The sequence below is a fragment of the Apostichopus japonicus genome, chromosome 10, assembly GCF_037975245.1.
Source record: "Apostichopus japonicus isolate 1M-3 chromosome 10, ASM3797524v1, whole genome shotgun sequence".
NCBI classification, from domain to species: Eukaryota; Metazoa; Echinodermata; class Holothuroidea; order Aspidochirotida; family Stichopodidae; genus Apostichopus; species Apostichopus japonicus.
The window spans coordinates 2,481,053-2,497,900 of NC_092570.1; the positions used below are offsets into that span (position 1 = coordinate 2,481,053).

The following is a 16,848-nucleotide window of genomic DNA, read 5'->3' on the forward strand; positions in this document are numbered from 1 at the left end:
GGGGCTATATTTCACAAACGTTCCAGTCAGTTATATGTCCCCATCGATGAGTCTGTGGTTGTGATTTCTGATCACCAAACTCATAAATAGAGCCACTTCTTCTCATACTCAGTTTTTGAAATCATGATTTGACAGTGTTTTCTTCGTAAAAGTGTATGCTTTGCCAACTAGTATAGATAATGAAAAGTTAAAAAAAAAGAAGGAAAAGTTAAAAAAAAAAAAAAATGAAAAATAAAAGAAAATAAAATAAAAATGGTATTGATAGTAGTTGTTATCACTCAGTTTTGAGTAGGTTCATTTTCTGTTTCAAGTTATCCTCCCAAATTGCGACGAGTAGTTCGTCAGAGAACGCCAAACTGTATCAACATTTTATCGGGACATCGAGTTGAGTTATATCATCTCAGCCTGCAGGACAATTCTTAAAGTCTCAAATCTTTAAATCTGACCCTTTCATTGATTTAAAAACTATTGTCATTTCCGACCAGATCCTGGAACAAGTTGACGATGAGTTGGAGGAGAGCAAGGTGACCATAGATCATGTGATAAGTGTCTTCAAGGAACATCATCCCGGGGAGGACATCGATGAGATAATTAATGCCGACACCGAATACGATGACCGACGGAAGGTAAAACGGATTCCTCATTTCTTATGCCATCTGTTCCCTGCATTTTTAGAATTTTTTGGGGAAACAAATTTAGCAGATATAAAGCAAATGAGGGAGAGTGTAGGTTGTAATCATAAGTGAAATTATAGAGAGTAATAGAAACCCTTGTATCCTTGTGAAGAAATGTGGGATGAGGGGAAAAATTATGGTTAGGGAACAAGAGAAAAGAGGAATGTAAAAGCCAAGATGGAAGTAAATGTTAAGCCATTGGAGCAGGTCTTATCCCACCCATCCTAATGCTCAGTGGCAGAGCGTCCATACAGTCGGGGGGGGGGGCGGATGCCTCCCTGACGGACTCAAATGGACTGCTGGCGCCCTTTTCAGCTTTTTACCACTTTTTACTCATTCTCCATTATTGACTTTTTTATTGCCTTCTCATCTACCTATTGACATTTGTCACATTTTGTTGGTGTAATTTTCTGACAAAATGCTCTAACGGCGGTCTTTAATTTATCGGCCAAGAACTGTACGTTTTTTTGTGGTTTAATGTATCTTACAGAGACAACTCATGCGTTATAAGGTTAACAATTGTCATGGATGGTCAGCTCTTCATGGTTTAATAGCCAAGGAGTGGTTAATACTTTACACTATATTTTTCAACGAAATATTATCCCTGTGAAGTGTATAATGTCTCAACAGGACTTTCTTTTAATTTTTGCACTTATTTGGCAAAATGTATACAAATGGAATACAAAATAGAAGTTCCTGTTTTGATTCGGTGATTGTGATGTGTGGGAAGCAGCATGATTCTAAAAGCTGCGCCGAAATGCTGAGTCCCGCTTGTAGTTTGTAAGTTTTACCTGTTATGTTACTTTAAAGTGGGGAGATTGGCAGATTTATAGTCAATGTTTGAAATAATATTTTGTATTTTCTCCTTTTATGAGAGCAGGCCAGCAAGGGTTTCTATCAGAAGACAGCACTGGGCAAGCTTCCTCAAGTACTTGTGAATGGAGTACCAATAGCAGAGAATGAAGTGAGTTAACATGTGTCTTTCTGTTTGGGTGGGGGGGGGGATTAGAAGATAAGATTAGAAGAGTCCAACATATGAATTTAATAGTATGACTAGTAGGTTTTGGTTGTGCCTCATCCTTATCAAGATTTCCAAAACTCCAGAAAGAGAAAATGATTCTCGATAGCATTGTTTAGTTCCTAAAATTATTTTTATTTTTTTCGATGGCCCTGTTTCTTCCTGTTCGTAGCTTTCTCCAGAAGAATTTGAAGATTCAGTGATTACTACAATTATGCAGCTGACACCAGAATTCCAACGAGATGTCTACCGGGTAAGTTTCGTTTGTCTTAGAATTTTGTTTGTGATCAAATAAGTTAATAGTAAAAACTGTTTCATTTTCTACTGCACCGCACTGCAGAAAACAGCTCCAAACTGCACTAGGCAGTGCCACTACAGTATACTACACACTACAGTACAACTCCATCGCATCATACTACACTGCACTGCAGGGCATCACATAACATCATATAACATTGCAATCTACAGTTCAAATCCATACCACACGACACTAACAGAACAGCCCATACCCCAGGATACTATACAGCACAGTAGCATACCAGATGATAATACACAGCATAGCACAGCACCATTTCACAGAAAACTACACAACACAGCACCATACCAGATGATATTACACAACACAGCACCATACCACAGGATAATACACAACAACATACCATATGATACTACTCAGCACCGCACCATACCACAGGATAATACATAACACAACACCATACTACATGATAAAACACATCAAAGCACCATACCACAGGATAATACACAACGCAACACCATACCATATGATACTACTCAGCACCGCACCATACCACAGGATAATACACAACACAGCACCATACCATATGATACTACTCAGCACCGCACCATACCACAGGATATTACACAGTACAGCACCATACCATATGATAATACACAGCACAGCACAGCACCATACAACAGGATAATACACAACACAGCACCATACCATATGATACTACTCAGCACCGCACCATACCACAGGATAATACACAACACAACACCATACCATATGATAATACACAGCACAGCACCATACCGCAGGATAATACACAATACAACACCATACTATTATACTACTCAGCACCGCACCATATCACAGGATAATACACAATACATTACCATTCCATATGATGCTACACAGCAAAGCACCATAACACACCACACCGCTCCATGTTATATGGAGACATTATAATAGAGTACACTTTTCTCTCATGATTTATCTCCAGGGTATCATCCGAGACGGCACAGACCTCTTGGAGTATGTGATGGAGCAACCCAATGTGATCCCTCGACTGAATAAGCGCATCCTCTCCACAGATTCCCAGAGGATCATAGACCTGACAGGTTCAGTTGGTGAGTGGTAATAGACTCCAATGCAATGTGCAAATATCTATTGTAAATCTGAAATTATAACTACAGAGAGATAAATAAAAGCAGTTGTCCTTGTGGATATCAGTGACAGGGTTCAGAGGAGGGTGCGGAGGGGGGGGGGAGGGGGTTGGTTGAGTGGGAACAGGTGGTTACCATAACATTGCCACGACCATCCTCAATGGCAGTAATGTGAGGCTAGCGAAGTACTTGTGGTGCATGGATGTTTTACGGAAATATCTATGTAGTTCGGTAGCCAGTGGCACCAACATGAAAAGAAACACAGTGGTAGGGGGAGGGGGGTGAGGGGGATGAGGGGGATTGCGTTGTGTTTCTGGGAGGTTCCAATAAAATAGTATCGGGTCTTGTTGTAAGGTGGTATATGTTTGAATTTGGTTCATACATGCAGTAGGGCATAAGGGTTGTTGCAGAAGTAGGTGAAAGTAATATTTAGTATCTCTTTTTCTTTCTAAAAATGTTATACAAGGTTCTCTTTAGTAAGATCAGTTTCTATCAAGATAATCATCATAAACATCATCTCAAACATAATTTCACAGATTGAAAACATTATCAAAAGGGATCTTACAGAATCAACTAGACACCTGTGTATAAGGTGACCATTAACTGTCAAGTTATTGAAAGAATGGTTTGAATGCAATGACCAATGGTAAAAACGACTAAACCCGATTTCTTTTCCTTTCAGTTCCAGACGTTGATCTGAGCAGCGAGGGGATTGCGAACCTCAAAGAGACAGAGTTAACAGCTGCAGTGACTGAGTCTCTCAAATATCTTACCAAAAGAGGTAAGTTTGTTGGTAATATTCTTACATAAATATGGCTTTCAGGCAGCAATTTTCCAAAGGCATTCATGTGGAGTAGATACCGCTAAACTTCACAAACCCTGTCAGTAAATTTAAAAACTCTAAACCTATAAATTTAGTCCAAACAGTAGAATAAGAAAAACGAAGCATTTGTCGTCGTGGTTGTATCTATGCCATCATACCTGTTTGCTTCAAGTTCACACATTTTGTACAAAATGTCACTAGATTCGATTAGAGATATCTCGTGAACGACAGCTAGGAATCGAATGCAAGTTGGGCCAACCTTTCATTAATTCATTTCTTCTTTGGCAGGTTAAAAATGAATTTACCACAAAAAGTATTCTGTTTACAATCTTCAAAACATGACTGACCTTACATGTGACCTTATTTGACCTTTATCTTTTCAGAGGATACAGCGATCCGTCAAGTTTCGATCTGGGTTGTAGCAGATCTCTCCACCGCCAAGGGTCGTAGTCTCTACTACAACGGGATAAAATATGCCGTAAGTCTTGATTTAGAAAGAAAAATCAGTTGTTTATAAAGTTTAAAAAATTTAACGTCTTTCATTGTTTCATTGTTTTTGTAAGAAAGACATTGCCATGTTGTGATGCAGTTTTTCAGAATCTGTTATTCTTTAGATCTAGTGTGATATCAATTAGCTTGTACATTATTATTAAAACTTATTCAGTTAACCTGTGATGAAAGACCCTGCATTTATTAAATCTGAATGCCCCAGGAAGTTATGTTAATCATTTTAGTACATATCCACCTCATTTAAAGAAAATTGAAGAGAAAAAAGTCAGCTTATTGACGAAAGTTTCAAGCATCTCACACCGGTCCTGTGTTTGTTCCTCCACAGAAATCATCCAACTCAGTCAGGATTGGCATCATTCATAACACAGACGTATCCCAAGACCATCATTGGTTGACGAAAGCCGTACAGGCAACGCTTCACACGCAGACGAGAAACTATGCAAAGAATTTCATCGTAAAGCTTCTGAAAACTGAAAACTTTGAAGCTATTACCTCTGGCAAGAAGAAAATTGAAGAATTGGAGGTTCATGTAAGTGTTTATGGATGGCTCCTACAGCCTTATCTAATATCTAAAAGACAAACGATGATGGCTGTGTGGAAATAGGAATCAACCAAATTCTTGTCACAAGTTTTTTTTCTTCTTTCCTCCTAAAACAATTTGTTGATTTTTTTGCTTTTTAGGGCATGGACCTTGAGGCTTTCAAGAAAGCTTTTGAAACAACAGATCCAGAATCGCTACAACTTCATCAGCCATTTTGTAGAAGTGTTCTGAATATGAGGCCAGGTCAAAGGGCAGTTATTGCTAATGGGAAGGTAAGGAATTATTGTATTGTTTACATGACACATGGAAATATCAGTTTTATATCACATTAGTCGTTTAGTGTGGTTGCTAATATTGTTTGAGTTTTCCATGTATAATATCATTTTTAAATCACATTAGTCATTTAGTGTGGTAGCTAATCTTGTTTGTGTTTTCCATGTGATGTTTTTGTTTTGTTCTCTTGTGTTTCTCTGTTTTTAAATTCTGCAACTGTATTTGTACATATTTAGCCTTTATGCCAATCTAGTTTGATGTTTCTCTATAGGAATACTGCAACTGACAACTGTGGTACATAATGTGCTATTCAAGTTTGGTGTTTCTCTGTAAGAATACTGCAACTGTTGGGTATAATATGCCTATATGCTGTTCTAGTTTGATTTTATCTGTAAGAATACTGCAATATTGGTGTAATAGGCCTATATGCTGTTCTAGTTTGGGTTTTCTCTGTAAGAATACTGCAATATTGAGTATAACATGCCAATATGCTGTTCTAGTTTGGTTTTCTCTGTAGGAATACTGCAACTGTTGGGCATAGTATGACTATATGCTGTTGTAGTTTGACTTTTATCTGTAGGAATACTGCCTGACAACTGTTGGCATAATGTGCTATTCTAGTTTGGGTTTTCTCTGTAAGAATACTGCAGCCTTGGGTATAATATGCCTATATACTGTTCTAGTTTGGTTTTTTTCTGTAAGAATACTGCAATGTTGGGTATAATATGCTTTCATGCTATTTTAGTTTGTTGGTTTTTCTGTAATATCCCTGCAACTGTTGTACTAAATAATAAGCCCATATTGTTTCAACTTTTTTCCAGTGCGTGCTTCCTAGTTTTGGTTAGATCTCTTTAAGTGTTTCAATACACATATGTCACATATACCGTAACCCATATGGATTTGAGTTGACGTTTTGTTTCATTTCTGCATATTATACACATAAAATGTGAGTGAATTACTTCAATCAGGCCAACAGTAACTTGAGGACCAAGGATAACCCCAAAACTCATGTAAATTAAGAATAAATCCTCTGAAACTTTGTAACAAAAGATTCTTTTAATATTTGAAGATGACCAAATTGAAAAAAAAAAACCCATCTTAGTGAGAGAAAAAAAATGCTTTAATAGATATTGGCAGTTAAAGAGGTTTCATAATTTTGGAAAAATGTGACAAATCTTTGGGGTCTGTTTTACAAATGTAATTTACCTCCAAATAATTCTTTTCATTTTTTCTCTTTTGTGGCAAAGGTCTTTGGTCCCCTGCTGGAGGACGAGGATTTTACCTCGGATGATTTTGGTCTTGCAGATAACATGGTCAAAGGATCGTCGGCTACGAATGTGATGAACTCCGTAAGTCAGAGTCCTGTCATCCGTTTAATTTCACAGAATTGTTTGTTTCATTTCTTCGTTGATTCATGCAGTCGGATCAAATGACAGAGAAACAAGCCAAAATGATTATTTCAATTATATATTGTGTTAATCAACAGTATACTGGAAATATCATAGACAAGTTTGAACAGAGCAAAGAAAATCTTGGCTGAAAGGGAGATTTGAAAGAACGACCTCAGGCCTGCAAGTATTAGATATTATTGAGGCAGCCATCTGGCCCAATAGTTGGTTGAATCTTCTAGCCAAAAATTTTGTTTCTCTGCCGAGAAGTCTTATTCTACCAACCCCCCACCCTCCCCAAGTAATCCTGATTATTAAGAAGAAATACTGTCGTTTTTATCTTTCTATGGTTTTTAAGTGAGGACAATTTCTTTTAATTGATTTATGTATATATACCCATCTTAATATTTGTTATTTTTTTAAACTTTTTTCTTTTTCATATTGTATGTGTAGTTTTGTACAAAGAGTACAATGAATGTTTGACTTCACTCCTTGTTTGACTTCTTTCCTTTTTTTTTTGAAGAATTGTGAAGACACAATTCTTCAAAAAAAAAGGAAAGATATTTTGCCCTACTTACAATTCTCTTCATGTATGTTTGTTATTGAATCCGATGTTGAAATAAATTTATCCTTCTTTTTAACATTCCCATGATAAACTTTCAAGTATCTTGACTCCAAAGAAAAATCTCATTTTTTTTTTCTCAAGCTTTTTCAACATTTTCTTCGTAAATTTATCAATTAGTTTCATCTCCTTCTAGCTTACAAAGAAATCACTGGGTCTAAAGTTAGAAGGCGAGGAAGGGAGTACGTTCGTGATGAGAGTCGATAGTCTGCTGGCATCTAACAGTAGAGAGGAACAGAGGCAGGATTCAAAGGTCAAAAGTGACAAGGAAAGGTCAGTTACCATAGTAACCAATGTACAATAATATATCCCTCACTTTAAATTACCCCAATAAATTCAAGGTTGACTGAATTTGCCTTCTTTAATGCATGAAATGAAATTTTTAACTTGTAAAATTAATGAACAACATTTACGTGGGATTTTATTATGGAACGTCATAAACTAAAAATAAATCTGCTGTAAGGGATGAGGGTGGAGGAGGAGGGGGGGCGAAGGGGAGGGGAGGAGGGTGTTGATATTTGGATAGAGTAAGGGTGTCTTTTTCATAATTTCCCTCTTTGTTTTTTCATCTTTGCTATTTTTTTCATAACCTCATTAATTTCATACCTCATATTGTCTCTCTCGATTGTTGTGTAGTGTCATAAAGATACCGCCAGCCGACCCAGATTTTCCGAGTTTTGACATCTTTGTGATCCTTGATCCGCTCACCCGTCATGCCCAGAAGTGGAGCCACATTCTAACCGTTTTGACCCAAGCCTTCAACGTGAACTTACAGGTGGCGCTGAATCCACAAGATATGCTGTCCGAGATGCCCATGAAAAGGTTAGCTAACGGTTTACTGTGTGATCCTGTGCTATTTTGTAGTGGTATATTGAAGTGGTTGAGGGCCGGGGGGGGGGGGGGATGTGGGCTGTGAAAGGGTGAAGGGGAGTGTGAACTTGATCAATATGATGGTTTATGTGTATTATGTCCTATTGTTGCTTTAGTACTTATGCTAAAATGAGAAGATGTTCCCTAATTTTTCCATTATTTACTAATTTTAGCAACCCCTTCTTGTTATGATATAGAATACATCTGGTATCTAGTGGGCTCTCTGTATATGCAGTATATCACAAGAGGGAAAGAGGATGGGGTAGGGATGTCGCATGAGGAGGGGGGGGGAGGGGTAGGGATGTAGCATGAGGAGGGGGAGGGGGTAGGGATGTAGCATGGGAGGGGGTAGGGATGTAGCATCAGAGAGGGAGGTAGGGATGTAGCATGGGAGAGAGAGTGGGGGGGAGGGGTAGGGATGTTGCATGCGAGAGAGGGGGTAAGGATGTAGCATCAGAGAGAGGGGGAGAGGTTAGGGATGTAGCATGGGAGGGGGAAGGGATGTTGCATGAGAGAGAGGGGGAGGGGGTAGGGATGTAGCATGGGAGAGAGTGGGAGGGGGTAGGGATGTAGCATGTGAGAGAGGGGGGTAGGGGATGTAGCATGTGAGGGGGATAGGGATGTAGCATGTGAGAGAGGGGAGTAGGGGATGTAGCATGTGAGGGGGATAGGGATGTAGCATGAGAGAGTGGGGGTGGGGGAATCATGGAGCAGATGTCGGCTTGATTGTGTTCTAGTATATTAAAGGTGTTTTGGGAAACAGATGTGTTTGAGGGTTTTTGTGAGGTCACCCTAAAGGATTTCAGATATCTCTGAAGTTTTGTGAAGGCCAGCCTGTGTGTTTATAGTTGATGATGATTTAACTGTATTTAAAATGGATCCCTGTCTTGCTTGTTCACAGTTTTTACAGATATGCACTGGAGCCTGAAATTACCTTTAGAGTCGATAATAGGTAAGTTAACTAACTACACACTTCTCAAAAGCTTGACTATCTTTGGAACTGGGTGTCGGTAAATCAGATAGACGCATGTTGACAATAGTGGAGATACTGTCAGAAATGACGATATGTATAAAGTTACCTTCAGAATTTTATCGGTAAGTTACTTTAGTGTGAAGTGACAGTGTACAAGTTACCTTTACATAGAGAAAATAGGTAAGTAACATTCTCAGAGTTCGATCTCAAGGGATCGATAGGATTCGTATAAGAACTTTAGCAACAACCTTAAAATCTTTTAGAACTGAACTTTGTGACGCAGACATGTGTTAAACTGTCATCCAAAGAGTTGATATCAACTGCTTTGATAACAAAATTACAGGATGCAAGAGGGCCGACAAGTGTTTTTAATGGAAATAAATATGAAAGTTTAATCCACAGAATTGATATCAGGTGTTTGGATAACCGATTGTGCAAGAAAAAATGAAGAGACAATGTTTTATTGCTTTGAGATGCTGAAATTGTTATTCAACGGGTCAATGCCAACTGTTGCCATTGACAACCGTGCATGAGAGACCAGGTTTGACATGTCAAATATTTATCAATTTTTTGCCCCCCCCCCCCCCCGATAAAATGTGCCAATAAATGTCACAGATTTGAGGACTATCTGCTTGTCAACAAGTCACATGAAATTAAAAGCCTGGGGTTATCTCTGTGACCTACACATTTATAAATAAAAGACATATTTATCATTTCTGCCATAAACAGCTTCAGTAACGGACCAACTGGCCGATTTAACGACATGCCCCATGATACCCTACTCACCATGAACGTGATGACACCAGAGAGCTGGCTGGTGGAGTCAGTCAGAACCATCTATGATTTGGATAATATCAAACTAAGTGAGGTATGACTTTGTGAATGGATGATCTGAAAAGAATTTTCTGGTGGCCAAATTTAATTGCTGAAATTTTTCTGAATCTTTCTGCAAAATTCACATCCTCATAGCATTACGTATCATGAAGATTTTGAATTTTCCAATTTTTTTGTTAATTTGTAAAATGTATCTGGCAACACTAGAATGGATCATTGCTGTCAAGGCAATTTGTTTTTCATTATAGCATTATGTACCATGAAGATTTTATTTTTTTTATTATTTTTTATTATTTTGTAAAATGCATCTGGCAACACTAGAATGAATGATGCTGTCAAGGCATTTTGTTTTTCTTTATAGTTTGTCCATCATTTATAAACAGAAGTAAAGAATATATCTACATTGAGAGAGACATTTTGATGGAATACTAAGCACAGAGAACTTTGACAGTTAAACATACATTCCAAATGTATCAGGTTTCAAGGCTACATCAACAAGAAGATTATGATAACCTTTTCGAAGCTTTTGAAGAGCAATTAACCTGATGATATCACACCTCTACTGTGATAAATATTTCTGGAGTAGTTGAAAGATTAGCCAGTTAAAACAGGTTACATATAATCAACCATGTCTCGAGTTAGGGGCAAGCTATTGAGATGAGGTCTTCAACTAGCAGTGTGGAATAGTTTTCTCTTCAAAATAAGTTTCACATTGTTTGTTAACAGAAAATCCTTTTAAGGCACAGAAGTAGTGTTCATACGTTACATCGTTCTATCATGGAAGGTTTACATTGCTGCATCTCTTTTAATATGAGGAATTACCCTTTAAATGTCAGCTGCTCATCAGTCAAAGTGGCTGAAATACTTTAGTTTAGCACACAGGTCATTAGGTCGATTCCTTGAAGACAACAGAAAGTTTGCAAACAAAGGCTCTTTTCTGACCATAAAGTACAAATTTCAGTAAAATAAAAATATTTGATTTCATTGTTGAATGTGCTGTTGTTTATGTGAAGTGAAACAAATTTATTTTCATGGAGTTATTAAGATTTATAAAAGAATGAAACATCGTCAACCATTACCGATGAAAAGGTAAAAAGTAAGTGACTCATCACTGACTTAACCTTAAAGGAGCTTTCCAGACATTTCTCACGATATCTCAACAAATAGGTAAGTGAATCGCTCACTCTTAAATAAGAACAGCTAAATCGTTAACCACACAGATCTCTTACCATTACACAGGTCATTGCACATTCTGAGAACTACATTTTTAACTTTGTTTCATCTTTTTCTTTCACAGATTGACAACGGAATATTGGCAGAGTATGAACTGGAACATCTCCTGCTGGAGGGTCACTGCTTTGAACAGAACACCGGTCAGCCTCCTCGCGGACTCCAGTTCACCCTCGGCACCAAGTCTGATCCTGTACAAGTGGATACCATTGTCATGGCAAATCTGGTACGTCCACCTCCACATTTCACAGCCAAACTTTCTAAAATGGTTCTAATTTTGCAACTCAAAGTGATTTAAAGGAAGTACAGGTTATTGTATAGTAATAGTTGTGATAGTAGTAGAATATTGCGATAGTAGAGATGCCTTGTCGAGGGGAAAAGTTGATTCTGTATTTTACTACTTGCCTTTTGTGGTCACTGAGACAGGCTAGGCTAGAGGAAGGGGGAGTGGAGGGGGGGGGATGGGAGAGTAGGCTTGGAGGAGGTGTCATTAGGATGTACTTCTCTTATTCACTAAAATTAATAGTCAATCTTGACCTGCAAATTCTCTTCTCACTCCATCCTGTTTCTTCATCTAGCTTGCTGGTTGACATTTGCTTTGGACTTTTGGGGAGACTTTATTATCCCCCCTACCCCTCCCCCCTTCTCCCCTGCAGTTATGTTATTGGTGTTTATAGTACATGTTTGTACCATTTTGAATTTTACACCTTTGTTATGGAATGGACTGATATTTCTTCTTCTCTTGTTTCTAGGGTTACTTCCAACTTAAGTCAAATCCTGGTGCTAATTTACTTCGACTTAGAGAGGGCAGGTCTTCAGAGATATATGAAATCTCAAGGTAAGGCAGTAGAAACAGTAATATTTTCTGTATGCACCCATGCAAGGTTTTAGGTACTTAAAAGACAATAGTTTCATTCATCTGAAGCATTGTTATATTAGTTGTTACATCTTTCAAACTATGAAAGGGTTTGAACATCTGGAACTTTGAGAGGTTTTTGTTTATTTGAATTTATGTAAGTTCATATCTTTGAAACTATGAAGGGGTTCATAAACTGTAACTTTGAAAGGGTTTCATGTCCTTGAAACTGTACAAATAGTTTCATATCCTTGAAATTGCACAAGGGGTTTTGGAACCTTCAAACTGTAGAATGGGTTTTCATATCCATAAAATTGCACAAGGGGTTTTGGAACCTTCAAACTGTACAATGGGTTTTCATATCCATAAAACTGCTCAATGGGGTTTTGGATTCTTGAAACTGTACAATGGACTTTCATATCCATAAAATTTGCTCAAGGGGTTTTGGATGCTTGAAACTGTATAAAGGGTTTCATATCCTTGAAACTGTATAAAGGGTTTCATATCCTTTTAACCATAAGGAGATTTTTACGTCTTGTTTCAGCTTCCATGGTATCGATTCACCGCCCGATTCTGAAGATACCATCGCTCTCATGGACAGCTTTAAAAGTAAAATAATCAGAGTAAAGGTAAGTCATATCACTCAATTCTCTGGGTGGGGAGAGGATCCAGTAGGATGGAAGAGGAAGGAGGAGGGGGTGGGGAGAGGGTCCAGTAGGATGGATGACAAAGGAGGGGGAGGGGTGGGGAGAGTCCAGTAGCATGGAAGAGGAAGGAGGGGGTGGGGTGCAGAGAGGGTCCAGTAGGATGGAAGAAGGAGCAGAGAGGGGGTGGGGAGAGGGTCCAGTAGGATGGAAGAGGAAGGGGGAGGTGTGGTGGGGAGGGTAGGGTAGGGTAGGGATTGAGAGTTCCGTTTATAATAAAGACTGGATGTAATTCAAGGCCGGCTCTCATTTCAGTTTTCAGATTCCTTTTTGCTACGTATTCTACTTTCTCCAACTTCTGGTATCCTCCCACCTTCCCATTACTTTGTTAGTTCTCATTCAAGACAAAGGGAGTTTGTAAATCAGTGGTTAAAGACTTTTAGTACCCTTTTCCTAACCTCATATTTTATTTACCTTTTCTCTATGAAATAAATCTCAATAGGTATTTTAGAATGTATGCTTAAATAAGTTCTTCCTATTAGTGTAAGTACTCTCAGGTTATCAAGATGGTAAATCAAATGCTTCTTGCATCACTCAAAATAATTGCAAAGATTAAGACAATGCTAAAATTAAAGATGCTGTTGCTAATTTTTTTTAAAATCTTTTACATCATTGATTTATTTCAAAGGTGAACAAGAAGGAAGGGAGAGAAAGTGAATCATTGCTCAGCGCTCAAGAAGAAGAAGATAAGGAAAATGTAGAGGGCGGTATTTGGGATTCCTTACAAAGGTTAGCGGCTAACTTTTCAAAATGACTGATATTCCAGAATGTCGCAAACTCAAATTTTCGTGACTGTAGATTTTGTACTTCAAGTAGTGTTTCATAGTTCCTGGTTTTCGACACTGTTAGATATAAATGCGATTATAAGTTGACCTTTCAGAAAAACTGAGAAAAATCATTTACTAGGAAGCCATTTGAGGTTTGTGCATGTTTATGATGTAATGCATGATGAAGGGATCCTTATTTAAATTACTTGTTATGTCATTTCTAAAATGAAATATGTTCCATTGTTTTCATTTCCGGTTAGTTCCTTTGCCAGTTTTACAGGTACAGGCGATAAGGGAACACTGTCACAGGTAGATGAAAAGGAAACCCTCAACATCTTCTCACTGGCCTCTGGACATCTTTATGAGAGATTGCTCAGGTACGTCCTCGGACTCTTCTCACAACGAGCAAAAGATTTGAAAATTATAATGTTACGATACTAACCCAAGGTTTTAATATTCTGTGTAAAAGAATTTCTATAGCTATTCTTGACAAGAAGTAGTTTACAATTTGTTAAAAATTTGTTAAAAATGGTGAGTGAATGAAGGTTTTACTTTTCCCATTTCTTTTCTTTCCTAAAGTATCGAAAAACAGGAAGGTTCTTTTAAGCACTGTGTCTTAAGTCAGATTCAGAATAGGCTGCATCATCATGTAGGCTGCAGCCAAGCTGCGTACAATGCAATATATTGTGCTGTGCAGTAGCACAGTAATCACTCCATCATCACAGTAGACCCTGCTGGACTGCCAAATTTATATCTAAGTAGTGTTTGCTTCTGATTCAGCCTTGCTGCAGGGGATTTTGTAGCTGATGCAGTTTTACTTTTTGGAACAGTGCCTAGAACAGATGTTTAATAAATGTGTTACTGTTTAAACTTAAATCCATCTTCATTTGGTTTGGTTTCACCTGCTACTGTTTATATAGATGTAAGTAGCCTAGCCTACTGTTTGTAGTGGATAATGTAATTACCCTAGCCTACTATTTGTAGTGGATGTTAGTAGCCTAGCCTACTCTTTGTAGTGGATGTAAGTAGCCTAGCCCCCTCTTTGTAGTGGATGTAAGTAGCCCAGCCTTCTGTTTGTAGTGGATAATGTAAGTAGCCTAGCCTACTGTTTGTAGTGGATAATGTTAGTAGCCTAGCCTACTGTTTGTAGTGGATGTAAGTAGCCTAGCCTACTGTTGTAGTGGATGTAGGAAGCCTAACCTACTGTTGGTAGTGGATGTAAGTAGCCTAGCCTACTATTTGTAGTGGATGTAAGTAGCCTAGCCTACTGTTTGTAGTGGATGTAATTAGCCAAGCCTACTGTTTGTAGTGGATAATATAAGTAGCCTAGACTACTGTTTATAGTGGATGGAAGTAGCCTAGCCTTCTTTGCATGTAAGAGTCAGGTTTATAGATTCCATATCATTAACTGCTTATTCTACCTACAAGCTAATTGAATGTTTGGAGAACCTCATGGAGTTCATTGAGGGCACAGCAATAGAAAACGTCAGTGGATCTAGTTAGCAGTGAAATAAAGTTATGAGACAAGTCCTTCGGGTGCAAGATACAGGGTTAACCTGGTGTGTCTATTAAAGTCATTCTGTTAAGAAGATCATAGTCACCTGACCATGTTTAAAAGTTCAATAAGTTCAAACATATGTTTCAGATGTTTTCATAGCTGTATACTTGTTTTATTTTATTTTTTCTCTGTTCTTCACTTCCTAGACTCATGATGTTATCAGTCCTTAAGAACACCCAGTCAAAAGTGAAATTCTGGTTTTTAAAAAATCACCTTTCCCCAACATTTAAGGTAAGTTTATTTAATATTGGTGTCCCAATTTGTGAATTTTTAATGGAAAGTAGCAAAAAAGACAATTCATAAATATCAAACACTGCTATGCAAAATACCAACGCAAAATTATTTCCTGAAAAAGGATGATCTGAAAAATCTAAATCTGTGAAGAAAGATGATGATTGTGGTGACATATATATTTTAATGTTTTCCTTGACAGGAGTTTATACCATACATGGCCGAAGAGTATGGATTTGATTTTGAGTTAGTTCAATATAAATGGCCAAGATGGCTGAATCAACAAACCGAGAAGCAGAGAATTATATGGGCGTAAGTACTCCACCCTTTATAATCAAAGCGGCCAAGACATTCCCACCGAAATTAGCGTCCGTCCAGTGTGCTTAATTCCCTTCTACACCAGACAAATAGCCTCTCTATTTTGCCTTGTATTCCCAACCTCAATTCTGTACTGATTCAGACCACATTTTGTAGGATTTATCAGTCATCAGTCAAGGTGGTGATTATATTCTAATCTAACTTGAAATGAATATAGCCTTAAATATCTCAAGGTTAATAAAAAAAAGCTATGTCAGACACAACAAGGACTTGAAAGACACAGCTTTTTTAATTTTTTTTTTTATGATTGTCATCTTTTAATGAGGATAGTCTTGCTCAGTGCAGAATCACTGCTTTCCAGACATATGTAATATTTCATTATACACATAAGTCCTTGCAAAGGTTATCAAGAAGAGATTTTTTCTATGTTAGAGATGTAGCCTCCTTACTTGCAATATCTGCCATCCTAATAGTCAATTTTCATTTTTTTCTTGAAAGGTACAAGATACTTTTCCTAGATGTGCTGTTCCCGTTGAGCGTCAAGAAGATCATTTTCGTAGATGCGGACCAGATTGTGAGAGCGGATCTGCAAGAGTTAGCTGATTTTGATCTAAAGGGCGCCCCCTATGGTTACACACCATTCTGCGACAGCAGGAAGGAAATGGACGGATTCCGTTTTTGGAAGTCAGGCTACTGGGCCAGCCATTTAGCAGGACGAAAGTATCATATTAGGTATGCAATGTGGAGATTAAAAGTCCCAAACCTTTCCCATCACCAATCATAGTTTCTTAAACAAACTATAATATTTTCTCCTCGTTTCTCTGCGTTATTTGCAATTTCACTCTTTTTTTTTTTGCTACCGAAAAATATATATCAGATAGAAGGTAATAGGAAGAAGGATTATAATTGTATAAGTAATTGGTATTAGAAATTTTCGCTAAATATGTTGATCACTCCATGTGCAAGAAAAATACAGGTATCTTCAAAATCACACAGACACATTCAGTTACATGCATCTACAAGCCTACACTCTTACCAGCCAACCCACCTGTCCCTCCCTCCACCCACACACTCATCCACCCACCCACTCACCCACACAAACTCTTCGACCCATCCATAAGAAACAGAGGTCACATTTTTGTAATGCCTTTTCTGCTGTTATTTTACCGAAGAAACTGATAGCATGACCTAATTAAATTTCATTACCTGGTTAATCTAGGACCAAATCACCGTACCGTGATAGTTTCTGAC

At 37.9% G+C, this 16,848-nt stretch overlaps 1 protein-coding gene across 2 annotated transcripts in view; it reads left to right on the forward strand.

The window, feature by feature from the left end:
* The window catches only part of LOC139975337 (UDP-glucose:glycoprotein glucosyltransferase 1-like), a 35,481-nt gene that overhangs the window by 12,754 nt on the left and 5,879 nt on the right, over positions 1 to 16,848 (forward strand). Inside the window, exons 13-33 of one of the 2 annotated variants that reach the window (XM_071983208.1) lie at positions 486 to 626; positions 1,555 to 1,638; positions 1,865 to 1,945; positions 2,937 to 3,063; positions 3,782 to 3,880; positions 4,306 to 4,400; positions 4,758 to 4,961; positions 5,114 to 5,245; positions 6,494 to 6,595; positions 7,393 to 7,529; positions 7,893 to 8,078; positions 9,028 to 9,078; positions 9,829 to 9,967; positions 11,231 to 11,389; positions 11,916 to 12,001; positions 12,564 to 12,648; positions 13,352 to 13,452; positions 13,763 to 13,867; positions 15,195 to 15,279; positions 15,482 to 15,591; positions 16,096 to 16,329. In XM_071983208.1, coding sequence (XP_071839309.1) covers positions 486 to 626; positions 1,555 to 1,638; positions 1,865 to 1,945; positions 2,937 to 3,063; positions 3,782 to 3,880; positions 4,306 to 4,400; positions 4,758 to 4,961; positions 5,114 to 5,245; positions 6,494 to 6,595; positions 7,393 to 7,529; positions 7,893 to 8,078; positions 9,028 to 9,078; positions 9,829 to 9,967; positions 11,231 to 11,389; positions 11,916 to 12,001; positions 12,564 to 12,648; positions 13,352 to 13,452; positions 13,763 to 13,867; positions 15,195 to 15,279; positions 15,482 to 15,591; positions 16,096 to 16,329 — 2,543 coding nt within the window. Of the gene's footprint in view, positions 1 to 485; positions 627 to 1,554; positions 1,639 to 1,864; positions 1,946 to 2,936; positions 3,064 to 3,781; positions 3,881 to 4,305; positions 4,401 to 4,757; positions 4,962 to 5,113; positions 5,246 to 6,493; positions 6,596 to 7,392; positions 7,530 to 7,892; positions 8,079 to 9,027; positions 9,079 to 9,828; positions 9,968 to 11,230; positions 11,390 to 11,915; positions 12,002 to 12,563; positions 12,649 to 13,351; positions 13,453 to 13,750; positions 13,868 to 15,194; positions 15,280 to 15,481; positions 15,592 to 16,095; positions 16,330 to 16,848 lie in introns of both variants that reach the window. The other variant, XM_071983207.1, reaches the window with a different exon arrangement.